Source organism: Benincasa hispida, chromosome 7 (genome assembly GCF_027475165.1).
Source record: "Benincasa hispida cultivar pf3 chromosome 7, pf3_genome.v1.1, whole genome shotgun sequence".
In the NCBI taxonomy this organism is placed as follows: Eukaryota; Viridiplantae; Streptophyta; class Magnoliopsida; order Cucurbitales; family Cucurbitaceae; genus Benincasa; species Benincasa hispida.
The window spans coordinates 33468933-33496532 of NC_143484.1; the positions used below are offsets into that span (position 1 = coordinate 33468933).

The 27600-nt window shown below is 33.7% G+C and overlaps 4 protein-coding genes across 4 annotated transcripts; 2 read left to right on the forward strand and 2 right to left on the reverse strand.

Annotated features, from left to right (window-relative positions):
* Positions 1-2455: 2455 nt before the first annotated feature.
* Positions 2456-7052, forward strand: LOC120081913 (proline transporter 1-like). The gene is made up of 8 exons (XM_039037093.2): positions 2456-2875; positions 2998-3193; positions 3568-3792; positions 3874-3968; positions 5040-5229; positions 5569-5690; positions 6062-6277; positions 6389-7052. Exons 2-8 carry the CDS (start codon positions 3118-3120, stop codon positions 6764-6766), a joined length of 1302 nt encoding a protein of 433 aa, XP_038893021.2. The 5' UTR covers positions 2456-2875; positions 2998-3117; the 3' UTR covers positions 6767-7052.
* Positions 7053-8232: 1180 nt separating this feature from the next.
* On the forward strand, positions 8233-10348 carry LOC120081024 (uncharacterized). The gene is made up of 2 exons (XM_039035704.2): positions 8233-9490; positions 9678-10348. Exons 1-2 carry the CDS (start codon positions 8233-8235, stop codon positions 10346-10348), a joined length of 1929 nt encoding a protein of 642 aa, XP_038891632.2.
* Positions 10349-15643: 5295 nt separating this feature from the next.
* On the reverse strand, positions 15644-16585 carry LOC120081768 (17.8 kDa class I heat shock protein-like). The gene has a single exon (XM_039036924.2). It carries the CDS (start codon positions 16249-16251, stop codon positions 15772-15774), a length of 480 nt encoding a protein of 159 aa, XP_038892852.1. The 5' UTR covers positions 16252-16585; the 3' UTR covers positions 15644-15771.
* A 9420-nt stretch (positions 16586-26005) lies between these two features.
* Positions 26006-26878, reverse strand: LOC120080789 (17.6 kDa class I heat shock protein 3-like). Its single transcript, XM_090315156.1, has one exon. It carries the CDS (start codon positions 26659-26661, stop codon positions 26182-26184), a length of 480 nt encoding a protein of 159 aa, XP_090171282.1. The 5' UTR covers positions 26662-26878; the 3' UTR covers positions 26006-26181.
* Positions 26879-27600: the final 722 nt, after the last annotated feature.

Consider the following 27600-nt stretch of genomic DNA (forward strand, 5'->3'; position numbering starts at 1 on the left):
TTATTCTAAGTAAAAGGCTACAATAACTTGTATTTCTACAAGTTATGAGTCTTGTTTGCTAATCATTTTATTTTTTGTTTTTGGTTTTTAAAAATTAAACCTATTTTCTCTCAATTTCTTACAATGATTTGCATCATTCTTAAGTGCAAGAGTTGAATTTTAGCCAAATTCTAAAAACAAAAACAAGTTTTTAAAAACTATTTTCTTATTTTTAAAAGTTAGCTTGATTTTTGAAAATATTAATAAAAAATAGATAACAAAGCATGAAATTTAGAAGTAAAATGAGTGTTTATATTTTTAATTTTCAAAAATGAAAAATGAAAAACAAAATGGTTATTCAACGAAGCACAAAAGAAACAACTTTTAAAAAAATATTTTTATTTTTTGAAATTTAACTCAAAATTAAACTCTCATATTTAAGAAAGACACAAATCATGATAAAAAAAAATTAAGAGAAAATAGACTCCATTTTTAAAAAAAAATTATATTAGGTAGAAAAAAAAATCTACCAATATAATACCATTTAAAAATAATTGCATATTTGACAAATGTTAACCAACCGCTGTTCATTTTTTTTGTTTAATTTTCAAGTTTGCCCTTATCTATCCCTCTTCCCTTTCTTTCTTGTTTATTTTTTTTTTCTCCTCCTTTCCCCGTGTTCTCCATTTTTTCTCTTTTCCCCCCCTATTTCTTGTGTTCTCCGTTTTTTTCATTTGGCTTCACTTTTATTTTTTTTTCATAGCTTACTTTTACTTTTTACTTTTTTTTTTCTTTCTTTTTTCGTTGTTAATTTTAATTTTCTATCTTCAATTTTTTTCATTGTTTTTTTCTTGCTTACTTTAACTTTTTAATTAAAATTTAATTAATTAAAAAAGAATCGATAAAATTAGGTTTTGAACCAAGAAATTAAAAGAACTATTTTTCTCAATTTATGAAAATTGAGATATTTTTTAGAAACGAAACGGGAAATGGGAACATTACAAGCCGACCCTTTTTTCTTTTGTAAAACTTTAAAAGTATGAAATTTAACCGTAATAAAGTTCTATCACTGATAGCCAGTGATATTAGTAATAGACTTACTCTATCGATGATAGGGTTTTTTATCACTGACAAACTACGTGAATTAGAGATATAACTTAGGTAGATATTGTAATATTTGTGTATCACAATTATCACTAATATTAGTGATAGAACTCAGATGGATATCAATCATATTCATATATCAATGGTATCAGACTTAGGTAGATATCAGTGTAAAAATCTATTAATGATAAAAGTTTATTATTGATAATTATGATAAAAGTTTTTCCATAGTAGCCATTGATAGCTTTGAGTATTAATATTTTAAAATTGATAGTCACTAAGGAAAGTCTACAATAGCCACTAATATTTTCTATCATTGATAGCTAATTTAGTGAGTTTAATTAATGAAGTTGAATCTCTAACTAAAATGTAAGCGGGATGCTTCACTTATAGAAGTCTATCATTAATAGCCAACTTAGTGAATTTAATTAATAAAGTTGAATTTCTAACTAAAGTGTAAGTGAGATGCCTAGAAGTTATCATAGCATATTATTTGATGGTAAAAAGGAATGACAGAACTTAGGTGATATCCATAAATTGACGATATCAATGATATAAAAGTAAATTTCATTTGATGAAATTCTATCATTGATAGCCATTGATAGAAGTTATCATTAATAAACGTTATCAACGATATAACTTAGATATATATCAATTAAATGAATGATATCAATGATATTAGTGATATGACTTCTATCGGCGATAGAAGCTATCAACGATAGTTATCTATAGACCTCCCATTGGTAGACTTCTATCACTTATAGCTTTAAATATTAAGTTTTGAAAGTTGATAATTTCTTTTCAAAACTGATAACTACTTATAAAAGTTTATTTGATAGTCACTAATAACCTTAAATATTAATATTTCAAATTTGATTTCAATTGATAAAAGTGTATCAATGATAGTCACTGATAACTTATAGCAATTAGAAGCTAATATTTCAAGTGTTACTATTTGAAGATTGTATTAATATTTCTCAAATTGAAAGCTATCATTGGTAGCTACTATCAGTGATAGCTTTTAATTTGAGAAAACCAAAAGAAGAAGTGCAAAATTGCAGACTATGCGTGGGTTTTTAGTCACTAATATTGGTATAACTAACAGCTATTATTAATGATATCTAACACTAATTTTGTGACTTATCCCTAATATGTTTGCTACCTCTTTTATCATTTGGGCCCGATTTCTATTTGTACAACCAACTCTTAGAAAAAAATAATAATAATAAAACACAAAAACGTAACGTTAGCAAAGGAGGTTAGTGATTGAATTTTTCTTCAAGTAAAAAGATGATAAGATCTTTTTTTAAGTGGCCCACGTACACTGCACAAACATTAAAATATAATACAAAATAGGAAAAAGAATACGTTATGATTATTTTTCTTTTCAAATATTTTATAGATCTTTGATTCACCATTTGCTCGAAAGTATCTAAAAATTTTCAAAGAAGATTTGAGTAATTTAAACATAAAATGCCCATCATTAAATATTATAAAGAAAATTGTAAGGTGTAGAAATAAAGAAAGAGAACATCTATTTTCAATGGGAAAACAAAAAGAAAAAAAAAGGAAATAGCTCTGTTTGAGGAATATGTTAAATTGACCCATTACCCTTCGATTCGCATTTCCATCGGAGAAATTTTAGTCCATACAGAGATTCTTCTTCGTTCTTCTTCTTGGGTTGCGTAAAGAACTTACGGCCCTTTCATATACCCGCCAGCTCCAAGTTGCTATGTGAATTGTGAGAAGAAAAAAAAAAGAACAGGGGAAGCGAACAGGGACTGAGATATTTGTAAGCGCGCTCTCTCTCGCTCGCTTTTTTTCCAGCAGAGATGTGTTAAATATAGATTTTCCACAAATGGGTGAATCTTAAATACGGGAATTTTGCTTCTTTTGGGCCCTTTGGGAACAAAGAAGGTGCAGCAGAGCGACGAGAAGTTCGCCCTCCTGGATTTGAATTGCATATTCGAACAGCGGGAGGCAGAGAGCGAGTCGCTCCTAGCTGTACGCCGGACAGTGGAACAACACCCAGTTATGGCACCAATCAACGATGTTGATGTGGAAAGAATGGAGGTTGCCGTACCGGAAACTGCTCATCAGATTAGCAGTGGTTCGTCTTTCTTCGTTTTTTGTCTTCCCTTTTTGCTTTTCTGCTGTGGGTCTCTCTCTTTCTGCAATTTGCTTCGATGGCGTCTTTATGGGAATCATGGGTTGCTTTAGATTGCTTTAGAATGCCCTTTTTCGCTTTTACTTTTGTGAAATCGAAGGATTTCAATGACCAATCGCCAAATGTTGGGATATGATTTGTCTTCTTTCCTCTTCAAACCCTAGTAAATAAACCAAGTTCATCTTCATTTCTTATTTGTCTGCTTTTGGGTATTTAGATTTCAGTGGAATTTTCCCTTCAACTTTATCCTGATATTGGGGTTTGTTCTCTAAATACCATCTATCAGCTAACTTCTTGTGTTCTTTTTCAACGCTCAGATTCATGGTTTCAAGTAGGTTTTGTCCTTACCACTGGTATCAACAGTGCTTATGTACTGGGATACTCAGGTACCATAATGGTTCCTCTTGGTTGGATAGCTGGAGTTGTTGGTTTAATTGCAGCCACAGCCATTTCATTATATGCAAATACTCTTATTGCCAAGCTCCATGAATTTGGTGGGAAGAGGCATATCAGATACAGAGATTTAGCAGGCTTTGTATACGGTATGAGAAGATAGTAAAGTAATGGAATGATTGTTTTGGCTCCTTTTTCTTTATTCCTTCCTGATGGCTTTCTTCTTGCAGGTAGGAAAGCTTATTCTCTTACATGGGGATTACAATATGTCAATCTTTTTATGATTAACGTAGGATACATCATCTTAGCTGGTCAAGCCTTGAAGGTCAGATTAATAGAACTATACTGATCTTGCTTTCAAACTAATGAAATTGCTATTTCTTAGTAGTGGAAAAGTCAAATAACTTGAAAATATGAACAATAGTCTAGTGTATTGGGGTAGGTATCTTGGTTTGACTATGATCCTTCCTTGCTCCATTTTTTATGACTCTCTTAATTTGACTGCACAAGAGTCGAGAATATTACATCTATGCGTATACTTTTGAAACACACTAATCTTCCTTTTGTTGCCATCTGCGGTCTTCTCATCCCCAATATCGAACTTAATATTTCTTTTGTTTCCCATGGAAAAGTCTTACTTTTGACCTATTAAAATCTAGTCTGATAACAGTATTAAATATGTATAAGAAAATGTCGATAATCTAGGTACTTTAATAGGCCAGGACTTTAGGGAAAGTAGATTAAGAAGATCAATCATTTTGGTTTTATTGAGATAAACTTACTTCCCTTCCCCTCCCCTTGTTTAATATGGATCAAAGATGGTCTATCTTTTCCCAGTCATATATTGAACTGTACCAAAATGTCTACTATAGTACCATTAATTAACTGATGAGGAAAGGAAAAGGAAGTTAATATCTAGAGAAAAGTTTGGGCAGAGTAATGGAACTTTATTTCAATATGGAAAATACTCAGGTGCATTCCTGGCAGCACTTATCTTTGTGCATCCCACCAAATTGTCCTCTCATACATTGCCACATGGAAAATTCCTATTACTTTTTTAATAAATAATTTAAGTTCATTTTTTTTAATGTGTGTGATAAGAGAGAGATACATAAAGAGATGGGTGCATCTTGGGATGCACTAAGTATTGCTCTTTCGGTACCACTTTTCTGACAAGTATAATTAAAGAAAGAATGTAAAACACGAAAAGAAAAGGTCAATTGTTCTGATTAACAACCTAAACAGATCACTTTTATCAGAATCCAAGTTTAGTTTTCAATTTATTTTGTTTGTATACCATGTCCTCTTATTGGAGACTATGAAAGTGGAACTAATATTTTGTTCAATATAGAATTCTATATTATATGACTCATGAGATTACTTGTCTGTTCTGCAGGCTGTTTATGTCCTCTTCAGTGATGAGCACGTTATGAAGCTTCCCTATTTTATAGCCATTGCTGGCGTTGTTTGTGCCTTGTTTGCAATATCAATACCCCATTTATCAGCTCTAAGAATTTGGCTGGGATTCTCAACTGTTTTCAGTTTGATATACATCATTGTTGCATTTGTACTGTCTCTTAAGGATGGTAAGTTTCACTTTCCATTGTCTAGTTCTGTCAATCTTTGCAATTGACTTGTTGCAACTAGAGTTCAATACATTCATTTCAAACCTAAGAAATTGAAATTAAAATTTTTTCTTGAACGCATAATATGATTTGAGCTAGAAGAAATTTTATTTCCATGAGAGAAGCTTCAGTTTTATAAAATCTCTGGAAATTTTTTTTTCCCACCTATAGTTCAGTTATCTCACGTTAATATCTCTTCCTCACATCATTGTTCTTTGTGCTTTCTCCACATTGGTTTTTGTTATCTAGCGCAAGACAATGAAACTCAATGAAATTCTTTTTCGGTTTCTGCTATATCAGGAGTCAACACATCTGCAGATTATAGTATTCCAGGATCGTCAACTAGCAAAATTTTTACGACGATAGGAGCAGCTGCTAATTTGGTTTTTGCCTTCAATACTGGAATGCTTCCAGAGATTCAGGTATGGCAAGAACTTACTTGATCCCTTGTTTTCTAAATTACATTACACCCTTCTTTTGCTCCCGGGATAAGATTGTTACCAGATTTTAAGCTCATAAACACGATTCAACTGTTGATTCAATAGAATCCTAGCTGAATTAAAATAAATCCAACAAAATCCAAGGTTTTGAAATTCTTATCCAGTTCTCCATTAAGTTCTATATGTATAAACTATAAAATTTTCACCACCTAAGTAGTAGGCAAAGGGCAAAGCTCCCGAGCAGCCTTTATTGTTTCCTTTCACATCTTTTCATCACTTATATACCATCTATGTTTAAACTTAAGATATACATGCTTCCGAACTTATCTTCTTCAAACCTTCATTGCTCACAGGCAACGGTGAGGCAGCCTGTAGTCAAGAACATGCTAAAGGCTCTCTACTTCCAGTTCACCGTTGGAGTCTTGCCCATGTATGCCGTTACTTTTATCGGATACTGGGCATATGGATCTTCCACCTCAACTTATTTACTCAACAGCGTAAATGGTCCAATTTGGGTGAAGGCAATAGCAAATATATCCGCTTTCCTTCAAACAGTCATCGCTCTGCATGTAATTCTCATCAATCTTCTCTTCTAACTATACTGTGCCTCTTTTTTCTTGATCGAGTATACGAGGTTCTCAATCCGTTTTAACTTGATGGTCTTTGTATTTTGCATTCAGATATTTGCCAGCCCAATGTACGAGTATTTGGACACAAGGTACGGGATCACAGGAAGTGCACTGAATGTAAAAAATTTGTCATTCAGAATAGGTGTGAGAGGAGGGTACCTGGCCATAACCACACTGGTCTCAGCTATGTTACCTTTCCTTGGAGACTTCATGAGCCTTACAGGAGCAGTCAGCACATTCCCACTTACATTTATACTTGCAAACCATATGTACCTTGTGGCAAAGAAGACCAAACTCAGTTCTCTACAGAAGCTTTGGCATTGGTTTAATGTTTGTTTCTTTAGCTGTATGTCTTTAGCAGCAGCGGTTGCAGCTTTAAGGCTCATAGCAGTAGACTCCAAAAACTACAATTTATTTGCTGATCTATGATCAAATTTACATTTTAATTCTTTTCAGATCTTGATATCTCTCAGTTTCTTCATAGATATGCTGCTCAGCTCTTTATTCCTAGTCTTAACATCGAGCTTTCACCAGATAATAATACCTATAGTGTGGCCTAGCTAGATTGCACTCTGTTCCCTCCGTCATTGTTTCCAAGTCTTTTTCCCTTTTAATCTTTTGTTGCATACTGAGTTTTGTGCTGTACTTTGTATTGATGAAAAGTGGAACAATATATATAGATATATATAAGAAAAAGAAAAAGGATTTAGCTTCATTTGATTGGCTCATTTTGATGTGATTGTTTGCTGCCTTGAATTACATCCATAAAGTATTAATTGTTTTCAATATTTTAAATTGCAAGTTGCAAGGAAAAAAATTATTAATTTATTGGCAAACATGTTTAAAACCTTGAAACAAAGGACACCTGAGTGCTTTTTACCTTAAATGTTTCACTTGTTATCTTTAGAGAAAATTTGTACGGATGACCCAAAAATTGGGTCCAAAATGTCAAATGACCCTTTTTAAAAAAAACAATGTCAATTAATCCTCTGTTGACATCATCGCTATACCAAATTATTTAATTTGCCCTTACACCGGTCTCAGGAGGTAAATCTCGCTATTGTCTGATGACACGCTCTCGCTTTTGTTCTCGCTTGAAATTCCCAGGTTGATGTGATTGCACATCAGTGTATTGTTGATTTGACAAAATGTCACGACGGAAGCCTCAAATCAATAATACCTAAACACAATACAATGAGGATTTTTTTAAACTCTAAACTCCATTTCAAAGTTGATTACTTCTCTGGTTTTCGACGGTGTTTTGTTGAACGGAGCTTTTTCGAATGGGAATTTCCAAGACTAGGCTTTTTCAACAAGGAACAGAACAGTTTTTTCCGAAAGGTGAAACATTATGTTGAGTTTGTTTAATTATTTTTGAAGGGTAGCATTACGAAATTTTGTATTGGGAGAGAATAAGAAAGAGGAAGAGTAAAAGAAAGAGCGAGATTTTGAGAGTGAGAGCGAGATTTTGAGCGAGAGCGAGATTGAGAGAGCGAGATTTTGAGAGAGAGCGAGAGTACACTTCAATTGCTTGTACAACTTAATGACAAATGTTCTCTTGCTTTGTAGGATGACAGGAAAGTGTCTATTTATTCGATTTGGAGGTACTTGGGACGAGAAAGAAAGTTCGTATATTGGGGGATAATTGAAAGGAATCGTTGTGCTCCCTACAGTGAATTATGAAGAACTTAAATCTCGCATTTACAAGGCTACAAAAATTAGTTCTTCAAAGTTTGATCTTATCCTGAAAGTTAAATATAATCTTGAATTTGAATCCCCTCCACAATGCATAACGGATAATGATGATCTTGAGTTCTTTCTTTTGCGAGAATAGGTTAGTAGACTTCAGATAGATAGCTGTAACGTTGAAGTCTAAACAGAACGAAAGGGTTGGAATGGAGTTTGGAGATTTGAGTCATGATGATACGGTTGTGGACAGACAATACGAGGAATCATATCAGTTTCATCGGAAAGAGGATGATATTCCATTATCTACCAACACTGATATTCCACTGTCTACCAACACTGTACCATCAACATTCGATTATATGGATTGTGGTCCTTCAGTGGATTTGGATGTGAATGAGCAACCGACAGGATTGAATGAAATAGATCGTGATCATGGAGATGTGCGTCATTCTACAACAGCTTCAATGGTTCCACCATCTGTGTCTTCAAGTCATAGGACAGAGTTGATTATGCCTGGCACTTCTTCATCTGGGACAGAGGACGTTGAAGTTGGTCAACTATTTTTGAGCAAAAAGGACTTGAAAATGAGATTGTCTATTCTGTCCATCAACATAAATTTTGAATTTAAGGTCAGAAAATCAACCAAGTCTCTATTCACTATTAAATGCATTTGGGAGACATGTAAGTGGAGCCTTCGTGCAGTCAAAATGGAAGGGCCTGATATAGTTAAGATCACAAAGTACTGTAGTTCGCACATATGTTCCATAGGAATTTTGAATCATGACCATAGACAAGCAACTGCTACGGTTTTTGGTCAACTCATCAAAGATAAGTTCACGGGCATAGAACATGTTTATAAACCTTGTCATATCGTTGAGGATATGAGAAGAGATTATGGCGTGAACATAAGTTATGATAAAGCGTGGCGTGCAAGGGAAGTCGCGTATGATCTCACTAGAGGTACTCCAGAACACTCATACTTCATACTACATGACTATGGAAAAGTGCTAAAAATAGAGAATCCGGGTACAGTCTTTGAGATCAAACTTGAAGATGAGGTGCATTTCAAGTATATGTTTATGGCATTAGGGCCTTGTATTAGAGGTTTTGCAAGCTGTCGGCCTTGTATTATTATTGATGGGTCGCACTTGAAAGAAAAATACAAAGGCACCATGTTGGTTGCGGTTTCTATGGAAGGGAACAATCAGTTATACCCACTAGCATATGCAATAGTGGATAATAAAACCGATCGATCATGGAAATGGTTTATGTCAAACTTGAAATGCAGTATCAGAGAACCCGATAATCTAGTGTTTGTGTCTGATCGGATGATATCTATTGGCAATGCTATTCATGCATTTTTTCCCACAGCATTTTATGGATTGTGCACATGGCATATAGAACAGAATCTGGTTATAAACTTTAAGAATAGCACGGTTATTGGGATATTTAGAGATGCATACGGTTATTGGGATATTTAGAGATGCAGCAAGAGCATTTCACATGATAGAGTTCCAGACAAAATGGGACGAACTCCGCAGTTTTAGAGACAGTGTTGTCACGAAATATTTAGAAGATATCAGTCTTCAAAGGTAGGCACGAGTTTACCAAACAGAACGAAGATATAATAACATGATATCCAATAGTGCAGAGTGTTTCAATTCCTTAACTAAAGAGTATCGATTGATGCCTATAGTATGCTTGATCGAACATGTTAGAGGAATGCTCCAATCGTGGTTCTACGAACAGAGGAATTACTGGGCATCTCGAACGACATTGCACTCTAACTACTGTGAAACCCGATTGGCAAGTGAAACTGATAAGGGCAGACGATATCGGGTAGAGTCCATTGATTGTTATCGGGTACACGTGCGAAATAATCGATTGGATGGTATTATCAATCTTCACACAAAAGAATGCACGTGTAAGGAATTTGAATCACTTGGTATCCCATGTTCCCATGCAATTGTTGCTGCCAGAGAAAGAAATATACCCATCCACGGTCTTTGCAGTCGATTTTATACAGTTGACTCTTTAATGACTGCGTATGCGGAGCCTATAAATCCACTTGGCCACATATCTGAATGGAAAAGACCTTCTGGATACGTAGAAAAGATTATCCTTCCTCCGAAGTTTGTGCCACAAGCTGGGCGACGGAGAGTGAGAAGAATACCATCAAGAGGAGAATTTTGCAGACAAATGAAGTGTGGTCGGTGTGGGAATTATGGACATAACCTCCAAAATTGTACTGAACCGCTTACAACCGTGCGACGTGCCAAAAATTCCAGAGACCGAGACACAAACACCCCTCATCCAGTTTAGTTATAAATACCATTGACCATTTCATATGTCATACTTGTAACATACTTCATACTTTTTCATACTTGTAACATACTTCATATTTGTAACACTTGATACTTCATACTTTCATCTTGTAAACAAAAAAAATAAGAAGTTGGAGTATTTATATAATAGCAATATTCATACTCTCTCAATCTTCATACTTTCATTGTCATACTCTCTCAGTCTTCATACTTGTAACAAAAATGGATAACTTCATACTCTCTCAATCTTCATACTGAAAACAAAAAACAATAATTTCATACTCTATCAATCTTCATACTTGTAACAAAAGTGGATAACAAATACTCTCTCAATCTTCATACGTGTAACAAAAAACAATGACTTCATACTCTCTCAATCTTCATACTTGAAACAAAATGGATAACAAATACTATCTCAATCTTCATACGTGTAAAAACAATGACTTTATACTCTCTCAATCCTCATACTTGTAACAAAATGGATAACAAATACTCTCTCAATCTCGCTCTTTCAATCTCGCTCTCTCTGAACATCTTGCTCTCTCAATCTCGCTCTCTCTTACAATCTCGCTCTCTCTCAATCTCGCTCTCTCTCACAATCTCGCTCTCTCTGAACATCTCGCTCTCGCAATCTCGCTCTTTCAATCTCGCTCTCTCTTACAATCTCGCTCTCTCTTATAATCTCGCTCTCTCTCAACATCTTGCTCTCTCAATCTTTGAACTTTGAACCTTGAACCATATAATGTTCTAAGCTCAATTATAAATGTTCTGATAAAATTTTGATGTTGAACTTTGAACTTTGAACTTACATGTTCTGATAAAATTCTGATACTGATAAGAGCAGTAGCAGAACACATCCAAAACCAATTATACAATGAATGTTTTTACAGAACACATACTTGAAACAAAATGGATAACAAACAAAGATTATACAATGAATATTCTTTCAATTGGATGTGTTGTATAATTGGTTTTGGATGTGCTCTGTTCTGATACTGATAAAATTCAATTATATAATGAAAAGTGCAGTAGCTCCATTATACATAAAAAATGCATGTTCTGATAAAATTCTGATATTGAACTTTGAGCTTTGAACTTTGAACTTTGAACTTTCATAAAAAATATATGTTCAATTATACAATGAATGTTTTTACATACATAAAAAATAAATGAATATTTTTACAAAGAATAAAAAATACAATGTTCTATACATATAAAAAATATGGAGTGTTTGCCCATAGCTGACACGTTAATTGCATCTTATATTCATTCATCTTTTCCTGAGTGATTACGGATGGATCAGCACCAGTCACCAGGTGTTCTAGAAGTTTTATTGCGAAGATGCCACAATCAAGCGACCCGTGTTGTATGTCGACGTTCTTAGGTCGTGAGATTTTCCAACGGGCTATGGACAGGTCCGACTTTGATCGATCCACATTATAGTAGTGAAGTAGGGATGGTATTGTGACTATCAATGGCTCTAGCCAATTCACCAGCTTTGTCATTGGTGTGTACGACAGAAGTGAATCGAACACGAATATGTGGCCTCTGTTAATGTCCATGGCAAGGACCTTCTAGTGGTCATTGATATTCATCGCCGTGTAAACAAAATCCACATCTGCCCATTTGACATCGAATTTACCGATGACGTAGTCCTTATACGTGTCTTCATCTTCCCAAGCTAGGGCAGCCTCCAGAAGTGACTTATTCTTTATTCTTTTAAATATCTCGCCACGAGCATTGAGGTGACTCTGTCAAATAAAATGAGAAGTTAAGTAAAGAAGTAAAGACCAGGAAACTTAACGAAATGAGAAGTTAAGAAACGAAATATCAAAATTTACTGTTACACCAATTGGCAAGATGGTGAACTTATGCATACACATGTCGGGTTGGGTATACATTTTATCTTTCATAAAATAAAATAAAGTGTTTATGGTCTGCACAATAAAAGAATATGTCAATAAAAGTACAAGATAGCCAACATGTAAAAACGTAAAGACTAGGACACTTACATCGCACTCGACCAACGAATTCGGGGTAATCAATTCCTTGAAGAATTACTTGTCGAGTGGTTTGAAGGAGTTCTCTCGAACCTCGTTGTTTTTATTGTCGTCCGAGATCCAACCCATCATTTATGTCATGATATTGTGTAGAATGGCGTGTGCTATGTTATATGTGACGATCGATCTGGATGTTGACGTAGCTACACCTGGGAGAGGATGTTTAGCCACACTTTTCTTTTTTACTTGGGCTGGGGGTGTATATTTATCAACCGGTTTTCTCTTACGACTAATTCTTCAAGAATCCTACATAAACAGATAGCAAAACGTTACTCATTAAGAAATATAAAAATATAAACAAAGATTACTAATCAATAAATTACTCACCAGTGGAACTCCTTCTGTGGTCGTAACAATCCCAGAAGTTTCTGCCTCTGGGATGTTAGACATGTCAGCCTCTGTAGGTGGCGTGATGAGTAAGGTAGACATGTCGGGCTCTGTCTGTGGGATGTCGGCCTGTATAAGTTCAACGTCAATCGATGATGTCATGGTAATGATGGTTTCGGGCTGTATAGGGGGTTGGGAGTAGGTGAAGGGGTGGTATCGGGCTGTAGAGGGAGGATGGGGATTGGAGTGTCAGAAGCAGTCACAGTCGTATCGGGCTCCCGAGATGGGATGGGTGACCTGGTCATCTCCTCATTCACCGTGGAACCCTTCAATTAGTAAAGTAAAATGGTGAGTTCACGAACACGTAAAAGCTAAACACATAAAGAAATAAAAGGATGCAAACCTTGTGCATAGACTGCAACAATGAAAGGATGGTCGACAATTGCCCTTTCATGTCAGTCATGTTTTCCTCCATACTGAAGACATGACTATCTAAACCCGATATATGACCATCCAACCTCGATAGTGCGCTGTCAATGGACCACAGGTACGAATAAGTAGACTCGTCTGCATTGGCTCCCTCCCTGCGGCGGGCAGCATACTCAGGACACTCCTCATCCACAGGATGCTCTGTACCGGAGTCCGCATGAAAGACATCAACTTGGTTTAACTCGTCCTCCTCGCGTACGTCCCTCATCATATCATCACTACGTGTGTATGTCCTTCCTTCCACCCTTCCATATTCAGCATCCTCGTGCTCAGAATGCTCGGGATCATCCTCTCCCTCCACCCTGATAACCTCATCATTGGCATCTCTATGAAGGTCATCACCGTCACTTTCACTCTCGGGACTACCCCCCTCACTCGTCGACCTTGAGCCACTTTCGAACTATCATCATCCGCACCTAGCTCAAATATAGGTTGTCGTTCCACTGGGGTATCCCGAAACTCCCTTTTAGCATTTGACATCACAGTGCCCTCTTTAACCTTTATCTGCATTAACAACCCAGTAAACTGGTTAGTGTCAATTTAACAACCAGATAAACATGTTATGCATAGAGTAAACTTACATTGTTAGACTTGAATATCTCTCTCTCGAGTACTTTGAAGGACACTAAGTGGGAGCATGACCATCGTAATATGCGTGGCAAAGCCACCTTGCTCCTTCGCTCCGCAATGTTCCTAGCTATCAATGAAGGTAGGATTTCGTATGCCCATACCTAAATAAAATTTAAAATATATTAAGAACAATAGTAATGTTAGATCAAACAACACGATTATTATGTTAATTAAATTTACCTGGAACGCTTTTGGAAATCCACGTAAGGAGTACTTCACAACGTAGTTTTTATTTGATTTGACCCTCGTCTTGTATAGACTGCTCTTATCATTCAAGGTAATCTTTAGGGCATCCAATGTCCTCTCCCAAATAATGGAATCCCAATCAAGACTATTGTAGTACTCCAAGCTTTGAACGTCCTTGAAACGTTTGAGGTCGACTGCATTTTTCTGCTTGTTTTTCCCCATCATTGCGATCTCAGTATAGTAAACTAGGTTGATCTTCACAGCATCATCATCGTTTTCAAACTCTAAGTTCTTGTATTTTTCTTCAAGTTCACGGAGGTGTAAAGTGTCCTTCGTCACTCGATTACCAAAATACTTGATGGCAAGCTCATATGAGGATTGCTGGTTCCGATCAACTCGTGATGGGGATTGCCACAAACCAGTCATCACCAAAAAGTCATCCTTCGAAAAGGTGACAACCTTCCCACAGACAGCGAATGTCATTGAGTCTAATTTTGTCCTCTTCACTTCTCTGAGCAACATGTGATGGACAATTGGGTTGTTGAACACCATATCAACGACAACAAATTGCCCAAAAATTGTTCTCTTGAACATGGCCAACTGCGTTGGCGTGAGCTTCTCTTTGACAATCTTGTTTGCATTGACAATGTGGGCCAAGCTGGTTACTTGACCGAGAAATCTGTCAGCTTCAGCTATTCTGAAACGTGTAGCCATCTTAAATCACTTATGCATTTATTAAAAAATTCAATCAGTAAACTCCTTCAGAAAAAAAATATAAAACAACATTCTGTTTAAATCTCGCTAGAATGGCCCTCGCTGGCATTGCTCTCGCTCGCTGGTATCGTTCTCGCTAGAATCGATCTCGTTAGAATCGCTCTCGCTGGTGTCGCTCTCTCCGGTGGCGCTCTCTCCGGTGTCACTCTCCCTTATCTCCCTCATATTCTCTCTTTTTACTCGTCTTCAATCACATAACACATCGAAAACCAGAAAAACAAACAAAAAAAACCATAGGTTCACTTATCTCTCCAGTGTCGCTCTCTCCGGCGTCGCTCTATCGATTTCACTCTCACTTATCTCGCTCACAAACTCTTTTTACTCGTCTTCAACCACAGAACACATCCAAAACCCAAAAAAAAAACAAAAAAAAAACCATATTGAAAGAAAGATTTACCGATAAGATTCGATTGAAAGCCGGAAGTAGAATCGTTTGCAAGCCGAAAATAGTTTTTTTTGTTTATGAGCAATACGAAGCCGTTAGCCTTGGAAAATTTGAATGAATAATAGTTTAGTTTTGGTGGATTTTCTCAGTAAAAGGGTAAGAAGACGAAGTAAGGGCAAATTAAATAATTTGGTATGGCGATGATGTCAACAAAGGGTCAATTGACATTATTTTTTTAAAAATGATCATTTGACATTTTTGGATCATCTGTACAAATTTCTCCATGTTTAGGATGTAAGCCTGCAACAAAAAATCTAACCTTTTTTTTTCTTCTGCCGAAAATGGGCTGATTTGGTATAGAAACTCCCACGTATGTTTTCTTTATGAAATTTTAATGTCCACACATATTTTTTTAATATAACAACTGTTTAAAACATTTAAATTAGTACCCAAAAAAATATTTAAATTAATTTTTACATATTGCAATATTAATGTAATATTTTTTTTAAAAAAAAGATGTCAATGGACTTCATTTTAAATTACATTCTCAACCTTTCACTGAACACAACTTTAACCAGAGATGTCAATGGACTTCATTTCAGGCTTCTTCTCTTCCATTTTGGGCACTGTCACAGTCAGCACTCCATTGTCCATGTTGGCCTTCACCTCCTCAACTTTAGCATTCTCCGGCAGCCTGAATCTCCTCAAGAATTTCCCACTGCTCCGTTCGATTCTATGCCATTTGTCGTTCTTCTCTTCCTGCTCTTTGCTCCTCTCACCACTAATTTGCAACACCCTGCCTTCTTCCACTTCAACTTTAACTTCTTCCTTTTTGATTCCAGGAAGATCGGCCTTGAAGATGTGGGCTTCCGGGGTTTCTTTCCAGTCGATACGAGCGTTGGCAAAAGCAGAGGTCTCACGAGCAGAGGAAGGGAGGTTGGCTAGTGAAGTTGAAAATGGGAAGCCTTCGAAGGGGTCCCAAACGTCCAATGAAAAGGGGTCGAAGACGTTGCTCCGGCGGCCACCAAAAATGCTTGGAATCAGAGCCATGGTTGTTCAAGTTTAAGTAGCAGAGGATGTTTTATTAAGAAACTGAGAGTGAACAGAGAATAGATGATAAAGTGGCTTGATATGTTGATTTGTCTGCTGGGATTGAAACATTTAAATAGGAGGTTATACAACATACTTGAAATTTCTGGAAAAATCTTCTTTCTGGTTTCTTCTAGGAGGAGAAGAAGATGATTTCAGAAGCTTCTACAATCTTCTGGACACTCTTAATTGAGGCTCCCTTAATTTTGTTCAGATGGGGAGTCTGACCAATTTCTTGGCCCTTTCATTTGGCCTTTCTTCCCCCGGAATTGAAAGGGTTTGATTACACTTAAATGTTAAAGGAAATTGAATTTTTTAGCATTAGATTTGGAAAAATAGCAAAATACAATATTATTTTGAGTTGTAGCTCATAACGTGAGTACCTTTATTGTTAATCTTAAAGTATCCTCATCGGCTTCTTTAATTACACTGAAATTAATCCAACGATTCACTTAATTGTATTGTAATTAACCCACAGATTTATAATTCAGATTGTATTAGTTTCCTTTCAAATTTGCCGTGTGAGCTAAGTTTCTCTTTCGAAGAAGATACTTTTACATAAATTTTGTTCATTGATTTAAAAATTTTCCAAATTTATATCTAAACAATCTTCTATTTTCAAATGTTGATTTCAATTTTCAAATCTCATATTGTATTAGTTTTTTTCTAACTCACTATTATATTTTTGTCATTATCTTTATTACAATTTAGTTTTAAACATTAAGTAGGAGAATATATCTAGTTTTTTTTTTTTTTTTTTTTTATAATTAATTATTCTTATTTTAAAACTGGAAATCATCATTATCTTTATTTTAAGTTCATTTATAAACATAAAATATAGTGTTGAATATAATTAATCTATTATCGTCGGTGTATGGAATAGCTTTGGAACAATGTGTCTATGAAGAGTTTGATAATCGGTTGATGGTGAGATTTGGCATCTATTATCGTTGCTTTTAATTTAATTTAATTTAGTGTAGTTATCAATCTTTCTTAATAAGGTATTAAGATCTCTTTTTTTTTTTTTTCAATTCGTTTGTCATTTTTACAACAGGAAAGTTGGTTTGATATTTTTCTAAAGGAAAATTAAAATATGTTATTTTTGCCCTTCTTTAAATTTCCATTTTGAAAAGTAAAACGTTTTCATGTTAGGGGAAAATAAAAAATCATTTTCTTATATAATTAATTAGTAATTAATAGATTTCAAAAATGCACCCAAAGTTCATATAATGAATTTATTAAAAAGTACACGTTTTTAAAATCATACCAACCAATAATTTCTTTGTATTAAAAATAAATTTTATCCAAATTAAAATTTTTGAATTATTAAGGTCTCATTTTGGTAACTATTTGGTTTTATGTTTTTTGTTTTTGAAAATTAAGTTTCGCTACTTCTACTTCTAAATTTTTTCCTTTATTATATAATTTTTACCAATAGTTTAAAAAATCAAGCCATATTTTAAAAATTAAAAAGAGTAACTTTTAAAACTTGTTTTTGTTTTTGAAATTTGGCTAAAAATTCAACTATTATATTTAAGAAAGATGCAAATTGTTGTAAGAATGAGGAGGAAATAGGCTTAATTTGCAAAAAAAAAAAAAAAAAAAAAAAAAAAAAAAAAAAAAAAAAAACGAGATGGTTGCCAAACAGGTCTAAATTTTCACTCTAAATATATTTTTTTTCCATTTAAAAGATTTGACTTGGTAATTTAGAAATTCTAACAACCAAATTCATGATTACATACTTGAGAGTGGATAATTCTATAAATAAGGGACAGAAATTGTTGAGAATAAGAAAAGAATTATGAGTTAAGTATTTTTCTTTCCTCTTCAATCTTCCAATTTCGAATTCACCATTTTTGTTTCGTTGATGAGCTCATCTACAAAGGTGAACTGCTTCCTATAGATCTCTATGTAGTTGGGACAACGAGTCAACTCGGTATTCATATGGCAAAAAATCACAACTCCGATCCTAATTAATTTATAGAATTCCACAAAGTAGAGTAAATACTTCTCACTATCTTCAGTATTTAGAGAAAAATAGATAAAAAATAATCTAAAGCCTGAAAATGTATTAAGATCATCTTGAATAAAGACAACTCCCAACATAGTGGACTAATTGAACCACTTGAAAAACTCTTTTTGTATTTCTTCATCTCCTTTCTATTTTTTCTTTCGAATCTAATTTCTGCAAATCGGATCGTCTTCAAGGTTTCTTCTTCTTCGCCAAAGTTGCGAGGAATTCAAAGAGTAAAGTGAGGAAGAGATTGATTTTGAGGTTTAAAAGTAAAAACGTGTGAAAGATAAGTGTTTCTCAATACTTAGTGTATAATATGTTATCAAGGTAATGGATTAATCAAGTTGTAAATTTTTTTTTCCTTTCAATTGTAAAATCGATGAATATGTTCTATTTAATTGCAATGGGAAAGAAAAGTATTATAAACCTTATTAGATATTCTGTACCAAAATGTCAAAAGTTTAAAGGGAGACGATAATAGTGAGGTATCTCAAGATGCACCAATCTCTATGTTTTTTCTCTCATCATTCATACCAAAAATGAATTAAAATATTTTAAAATGAAAATAAAAAATTTTACCACATGACAAATTATGATTGGATAACTTAATAGAATGCACAAAGATAGGTGACTTTGAGATGCACTAAGTATTTTCTTAAAAAAAAAATAAAAAAGTCCTTAAGGATTACTAGGATGCTTTTTATTTTTAAAAGATTAATAAGAATGTCAAAATACAAAATGACTATTTTGCCCTTCAATATAAAAACCCTCATAATTATCTTCTAAAACTTTTATTTTTCATTTCACCCTCATCTCTCTCAATCAAGTCTCGAATTCTTTTTCACTAGTTTCTTTTTAACTCTCTCCGGCTCTAGTAATGTTTTCCATTCTCCCAAATTTATACTAAGAATTTACATTATTGCTATAGATTTTGGATTTTCTATTTTTTTCTCAACATTTTCTATTTTTTTACAACTTCATCCTCTTACTTTTTCTTTGTAACTAACAAAGTGGATTTTTTTCATATTTGCTATAGATTTTGGGTTTTCTTATTTATTTTGTTCTCAATATTTTTTCCAACCTAATTCTCGCACATGTTTTACAACTTACCTAGATTATTATTATTATTTTTGAGTTTTCTAACTTATTTTAATTTTACCATTTTATTTTTCCAATTGCATTCGTTTACATTTTTTTTTTTCTAATTTAGTGGCTTTTTTCCTCATACCTTATTGATGCGAAAAATATTTTACAGACCATTTTGGATCTTTTTTTCTTTCATCTTCTTGTGAAAAAAAAAATCTATCAACAATTATTATTTACGTACTAAAATTTTCTCCATTTCTTGATAAACCTACTCATTTCACTACAAGCAAAAGATATAATTTCAAATTGGGTTCTACATCTTGTGGCGCTTGAATTTTTCTTAAGACGAGAAAGTGCGAAAAGATTTACATAAACTCAACCTTTATATGCTTGATTTTTTTTTCTTATAGTTTCTTGCATTTTTTTAGGCTTTTGAAACTTTTCTTTTTTGCAGGCTATGAAAAAAAAAATTTATATACCAAAATTTTAAGCTTTTTAAAAAATTTATCGCACCTTCACATTGCGAGGATATGCAATAAAATTTTTATGCACGAATTCTCGCACTTGCTCTTTGCAAGAAAATTTTCGGATCTTTAATATTAATATTGTTGTTTTCAAAACTTATTAGAGAAATATTGTTGTTTTGGGAGTTCGAGGGTTGAGGATTCGACTAATGTAGAGGTCGAACGTTGAGAACTCGAAAAACAAACAAAAACTTGGAAACAATATGTAAATTAGGATTGTCGAGGGTTGAAGTTTTGACAAACAAAGAAACACTTTAGGGTTGTCGAGGGTTGAAGTTTCGACATACATGGAAATCTCGCTAATTTTGTGATGAGGATCTCGCTCTAGAAGGGAATCTCGCTAATTTTGTATAGTCGACATACATAAGTCGAAACTTCAACCCTCGACAAGGAAGATAAGTGGGTGAAGCAGATTGTAAGAGAGAGCGAGATTGTAGAAGAGAGCGAGATTTATAGAGCGAGATTGAAGGAGAGAGCGAGATTGAAAGCGAGATTGTAGGAGAGAGCGAGATTGAAGGAGAGAGCGGCCATGACTAATGCTCTTTACACAATCAGGATAAGCTTAGTCTAATTAATCCTATGCAATCATCCCATATCATCAACATTTCTCATACATACGTTGTTAAAAGGTTTTAACTATATCATTAATGGATGCTATGTTATCATTAATTAGTACACTTTGAATTAACTCAAGATGTTACATATATGTAAGGTAAAATGTTCAAACTTCCATCTTTTATATAATTAAACTAAAAACAAAGGTTTAGTTATGCAAGTTACCACGCTTGAGAATGGACTTTCATCTAACATGATTTACATACAAACAAAATAACCAATATTCTGAGAAAATAATGATAAATTCTCTCAGTAGGCAACGGTGGAGATAAATTCAATGATTGAATAAAATGGCGAAAGATTGATTCTTAGAGATGTGTTTGTATATTACTTCCATTGGAGCTTCCATTCTCAGAGATTGTAGGAGAGAGCGAGATTGAGAGAGCGAGATTGAAGGAGAGAGCGAGATTGAGAGTATCTCGTTGAACATCTCGCTCTCTCTGAACATCTCGCTCTCTCCTACAATCTCGCTGAATATCTCGCTCTCTCCTATTGTATATTTAATTTTTTTATATTATAAAGTTGTACATTATTCTTTTAATTAAATTGTACATTATTATTTTAATTAAGTTGTACATTATTCTTTTAATTAAGTTGTACATTATTCTTTTAATTAACTTGTACAATATTCTTTTAATTAACTTGTACATAGCTTTTAATTAACTTGTCTTGTAAATTATTCTTCTAATTAAGTTGTACATTATTCTTCTAATTAAGTTGTACATTATTTTTTTAATTAAGTTGTACGTTATTCTTCTAATTGAGAAACAAATATTTTTTTAATTGAGAAATAATTTTTTTTTCAGATCATGGCTTTAAACCCAGGACCTGTTGATCCCGATGTTTTGTACGACCAGTCCATTCATCGATCATCTATTGTATGGCGAGATCGTAGTACTGGAGAAATATCTTGCAGGCGTTCGAGAGGCAGTTCTCCAGCACACTATCCCGCTCCACCCTCGAATACTACTGCTACTGCACACATCTGGATTCTATGGGGTTGCTAGATTAGTATTTATTCAATTGGACTGGCATCTGATCAAAGCCTTGGTCGAGAGATGGAGGCCCGAGATGCATGAATTCTATATGTTTGTTGGAGAGTCTATCACTCTACAAAGACATAGAAGTGTTGTTAAGGTTACCTATTGACGGTGAGCCGGTCACCGGAGTGATGTATGATGATTGGTTAGAAGTTTGTCAACTTCAGTGTGACCCCACCTGCCGACAAGACTAAAGGATCGAGGTTAAGTTTAATATGGTTAGGAACACAATTTTGTCAGCTCACAGATGATGCAGACGAGGAAACCGTCATAAGATATGTGCGAGCATATATATTACAAATGATGAGTGGAAGTCTCTTTTCAGATAAATCAAGCCATTTTGTTCACTTGATGTTCCTGCCACTGTTAGCTAATCTCCATGATGCGGGACAGTATTTGTGGGGTGAAGCATGCTTGGCATGGTTGTATAGACAACTATGCAAAGCAACAAGACCTGAGGTTCGAGAGATAGTTGGGCCTCTCATACTTTTGCAACTATGGGCTTGGGAGCAATTTCCAACAATGGCTCCGCAACTACATGTTAATGACGCTCAGTTAGTTAGACGAGCCTACAGTTCTCGATATGTTGTTTTAATTCAATTTAATTTTTATATCACTGATCTAGTTAATTTAAATTCTAAATTATCAATTTAAAAATTTAGGTGGAGAGACAAATTTTATGTGACTAGAACAGCCATACATATAGTCAGCCAGTATAGATACATGTTTGATCTGCTTCAATCTGAACAGGTACATTACACTGAACCTAATTGATTAGTTTATACATATTTTTATTGTATTTGTCTTTAATATTCTCTAATATAATATTTTGTGTTTCAGGTTATTTGGGAGCCGTACAAAATTATTATGCATACTTTGTCTAATTTTTGTACGAATGGTCAAAACATATGGCGGACGATGAGTCCTCTCATATGTTTTCACATTGGTGAGTGGTATCTTCCTGACAGGGTGATGAGACAATTCGGTTTTCAGCAGGATGTCCCATCGCCTTGTAATACCGAAGCCGTACTGCATGATATTGATCTGGCTGGAGAATGGTCCCAAAAAGTTGCACATTTGGTAGTGCAATGGCACTATCGTGCAAGGTTTATTGCAGTGGGGGTTTCTCTTGAACAGTTTGACACAGATGTCACTCGTCCGGGAGCAGCTGTGGGTCATTTGGTAAATGAATATTATTGAATTATTTTTAATTTAAATTTATTTTAAATATTGTCTAATTGTTTTATAATTCACAGAGATCGAACAACCGTAGACTCCGTGAGGTAGCGAATGATCCGAACCAAGTTCTTGCTATATGTAGTCACAACCAAAGCTATATGGAGGAAATTCATTATATGTACGATATACCTATTATTCCTCTACTAGCTCCTAGACGTAAAGGACCTGTTCGGGAAGAGGATGAGTTTGATGAGGTTGCACATAATGCGGAAGAGTTGCCCCCTATGATGCAGACGCAGAGTCAAACTGATTATGTTAGTCCTATGATGATGATGCCAGCATTTGGTTCAGGACATTATGATTCAGAGGCTGGTCCTTCGTCTTCATACGTGCATGGATATGGTCGGGGTCGTGGAAAGCATAATGAATATTTATATTATGAAGTGCCTACAGAGATACCAGAGCAACATCAAGAAGAACACGAACAACCTCAAGTTCGAAGTCGACGACGACAACCAGCTCGAAATCGACGACGTCCGCCTTGTGGGACACATTGATTTTTGTAATTATTTTTATATATATGAGATATTTAATTTATATTTTTTTATTTTTATGAGACATTATTTTTTTAATTTATTCTTTTTATATATTATGAATAGTAATTATTTTGATATAGAAACTTTTAAATGTCACTGACATAAATAATAACATCAGATAGTCTAAATCTAAAAAGTAGGTAAGTAAAAACTTCAATATTCAAATTTACATATTTTAGATAATAATTTGAGGACATAATAAATCAAATCAACACTCAAAACCTTTACAAGTCTATAAATAAGACTAATTGATATAAAGAACAGAAATTTTAATCACAGTAGTGAGGTCAATAGTCTAAAAGATTTTATAATAATGATCTTGGATTCCTTTTGTACATTTGGTACCAAGATTTTGATGGAGTTTTTTTTTTTTTTTTTTAAAAAAAAAAAAATTATAAATAATAATAAAATATTTTTAGAAATTGTTTTTATAAAATGAAAAATTAAAAAAAAAAGGAAGAAAGAAAGAAGAAGGTGGAATAGGGAATTAAATAAAGAAAAAAGGAAAATTTGTACGGATATCTCACTCTCGCTAACATCTCGCTCTCGCTCAAAATCTCGCTCTCGTTCTCAGGATCGCGCTCTCGCTCTCAAGATCTCACTCTCGTTTTCAGGATCTTGCTCTCTCAAACTCTCGCTCTCTCTCCAATCTCGCTCTCTCTTACTCTTCCCTCTTTTGTTCTCTCCCAATACAAAATTATTTATAACACATTAAATAATTATGAGTGTTATGAGGAAGGTCTTTCGTTCTCTCCACATCAAATCGCTTGAGATGAAAAAACTACCATTCTTAAAGTTTCCAAAAAAAAAAAAAAAATCATACCAAAAAAGAAAAAAACTGGAAACTCCCAAGTTAAGAAGTTTCGTGTCAGATATGCACCAATGAATGGGTTAGAAAGAATAACATATCAAGCTGGAAACTCCCAAGTTAAAAAGAAAAAAATTGGAAACTCTCGCTCTCTCTCAGCTCTCGCTCTCTCTCAATATCTCGCTCCCTCTCTTACTCTTCCCTCTTTTGTTCTCTCTCAATACAAAATTATTTTTAACACATCAAATAATTATGAGTGTTATGAGGAAGGTCTCCGGAATGAGGAAGGTCTTTCGTTCTCTCCACATCAAATAATTATAAGGAAGGTCTCCGAAATGATAATTAAACAGACTCAATAATAATGTTAGGACAAGGTCGAGGGTTGAAAATTCGACCTTCAAAGTTCGACCTATGTAGGTCGAATTTTCAACCCTCGACTTATTTAAAAAAAATAAAAAACAACAATATTTTACAATTAGTTTGAAAACAACAATATTTTCCTAAATAGTTTCTAAAAGGACAAAATTCTTTTAATTTTTTCAAATTTTATCAACCAATTTTTCAACTTTTGTTTGTTTGTTTGTTTTTTTTTTTTTTTTTTTTTTTTTTGCACATTAAATTTTCTATTAACTAGTTTTTTGAGTTTTTGGATTTTTTTTCATGTATTCATTCTTATTGTGAGAAAAAAGCTTAACTTTAATTTTCAATGTTTATGAATAAATACGACAAAAAAATTCTATCATTAGTTGAAACAATTTCTTTTCTTTCTAATAGGGAATTGAATGACATATTCGCTGTAAATATGTAAGTTTTCTAGCACTTTCTTGTTACGAGAAGCTGCAAGAAAAATTTCAACACCTCCTTTTAGGGAGTTTCTCGTAGCAAGAAAGTGTGAGAAAAATTCACCGAGAAAATTTTGAGTTCATTTTTCTCTTACTTTTTTTTTTTTTTTTATTATAATTTTTCTCATATTTTCTCAATTCAAATTTTTTCTTTTGAACTTGTTTTATATTTCGCTATCATATTCTAAAACTTTAAAACATTAAAGGAAGAGAGAATTAGGGAGAATTAGGATGAATGGATAAAATAATCAACTCAACTCCACTCACATTTAAAGTTGGTTGTCAAAGTTGATAAAAAATATCAACTCAACCCAACTCTCTTCATTGTCAAATACAATATATATAACAATACTAACTAGTCTAAAAGATTATTGAATTTTATCTAATATATGACATAAAAATATAAAATTAGATTATTTTCTAAAGACATATTGTTATATGTAAAATAAATCTCTCACAAGAAAAGATCTAAAAATATCCTAATTTTTTCATAGAATCAAGAAATTCGAAAATTCCTTTAAATAAGAATAATCTAAATATCTAGAATATTTAAAAAAAAATCTTTTTAAATGACTTCAAGGATCTTTTTAAATGTTCATCCTTATATATTTTAAATAAAAATTTCTTTTTTCAAAAGAGACCGTTTCTCTTCCCAAAAGTCTACAATCAAGTCCATTACAATCTCTAGATAGATAATAGATATGTATAATCATATTCTATTCTATTATATTTGAACATATACTTGTTTGAATAAATTCTATTTCGTGGATCGTTTGAAATTTTATGTGTATTATTAAATATCTAGAATTTTAAAATATCTCATAAGGTTGAGACTTCAATTTTTTTTTTATCTGGTATGCTGATACTAATATTATATTAAATTTTGTATCTTACCAATTTACTTTCATCCTTGATCCTAATTTATTCAATTAGAAAAATCTGAACTTTGATAGATGAAAGTAATTCATATGTAACATTTGCTGAGTAATATGTTGGAGGAAGAACAGAAACTTAAGAAACAAATTTAGATTATATTCATTCTCATAAAATACAGTCAAATACTTTTCATGTATACAAAGTTATAAACATTACAGAATACACCAATAAAACTCATTATTCCACAATTTATTTAACAAAGATAAGCAGAAAGCAGAGTACAGAACTCAGAAAGAACAACGTGGTGATGTCTAGCCAGAGATGTCGATCGACTTGATTTCTGGCTTCTTCTCCACCATTTTGGGCACTGTCACAGTCAGCACTCCATTCTCCATGTTGGCCTTCACCTCCTCAACTTTAGCATTCTCCGGCAGCCTGAATCTCCTCGAGAACTTCCCACTGCTTCGTTCGATTCTATGCCATTTGTCGTTCTTCTCCTCTTGCTCTTTGCTTCTCTCCCCACTGATTTGCAGCACTTGGCCCTCTTCCACTTCAACTTTGACTTCTTCCTTTTTGATTCCAGGAAGATCGGCCTTGAAGATGTGGGCTTCTGGGGTTTCTTTCCAGTCGATGCGAGTGTTGGCAAAAGCAGAGGTCTCACGAGCAGAGGAAGGGAGGTTGGCCAATGAGCTTGAAAATGGGAATCCTTCGAAGGGATCCCAAACGTCCAATGAAAAGGGGTCGAAGACGTTGCTCCGGCGGCCACCGAAAATGCTTGGAATCAGAGCCATGGTCGTTCAAGTTCAAAGCAGAGGATAACAAGAGAGAAGAAATGGATTTAATTGACAAAGTTTGCTTGAAATGGTGTATTGTTTGCTGCTAACTCCCAAGGATGGCTTCCTAGTGGGGAGTTGAAACATTTAAATAAGTGGGCAGAGAACATATTTTAGAAATTTCTGGAAAGAAAAAGTTGCTTCTGGTTTATTCTTGGCGAAGAAGACGATTCCACGAGCTTCTTCTACCATGTTCTCGACCCATTTGGACTCTTCAATTGGGGTTCAGTCATACCATTTTCTTGGGCCTTTCAATTGGGCTTTCTTTCATCCAAATTAAATAAAAGAAACATTTTTATATAAAAAAATCCTCTTTTCGGTCATATATATCATAAATACTTTTACATGTAATTTTTACAAAAGGAGGGTTTTAGTGTTAATTTGGAGAGAAAATGCATTTAATACGATTTTTTTTTTCTATTTTCAATTAGAGAAAGAAAATGAAATTTAATATCTTTTTATTTTCCATTTTATTTTTCATGTTGATTTTTATATTATAGGATATATTTTATTGTTTGTTTTGCGTATTATATGATATATCGCTGGTATATGCAATATATTCTATTATTTATTTGGAAATGTTCTAACAAATATATGAAATATATTTGATATGTACTCAAATACAATTGGTATCACGACAACTTATTGGTTTTTCTAGCGGATTCATGGTTATTTTTAAATATACCTTAGAACATGGTATTAGATATTTAGAAATATTATAATCAATATATGAAATATAAATGTACTCAAATAGATGGTTGTACCATTCAAAAGTTTCGATATAATTGTCACATACGATAGTACAATATAAATCAAAATATACAACATAAATTTTATTTACATATTATATATGATATGAAAACCCTATATTTTGAAAATTAGGAACTCCAAATGTTG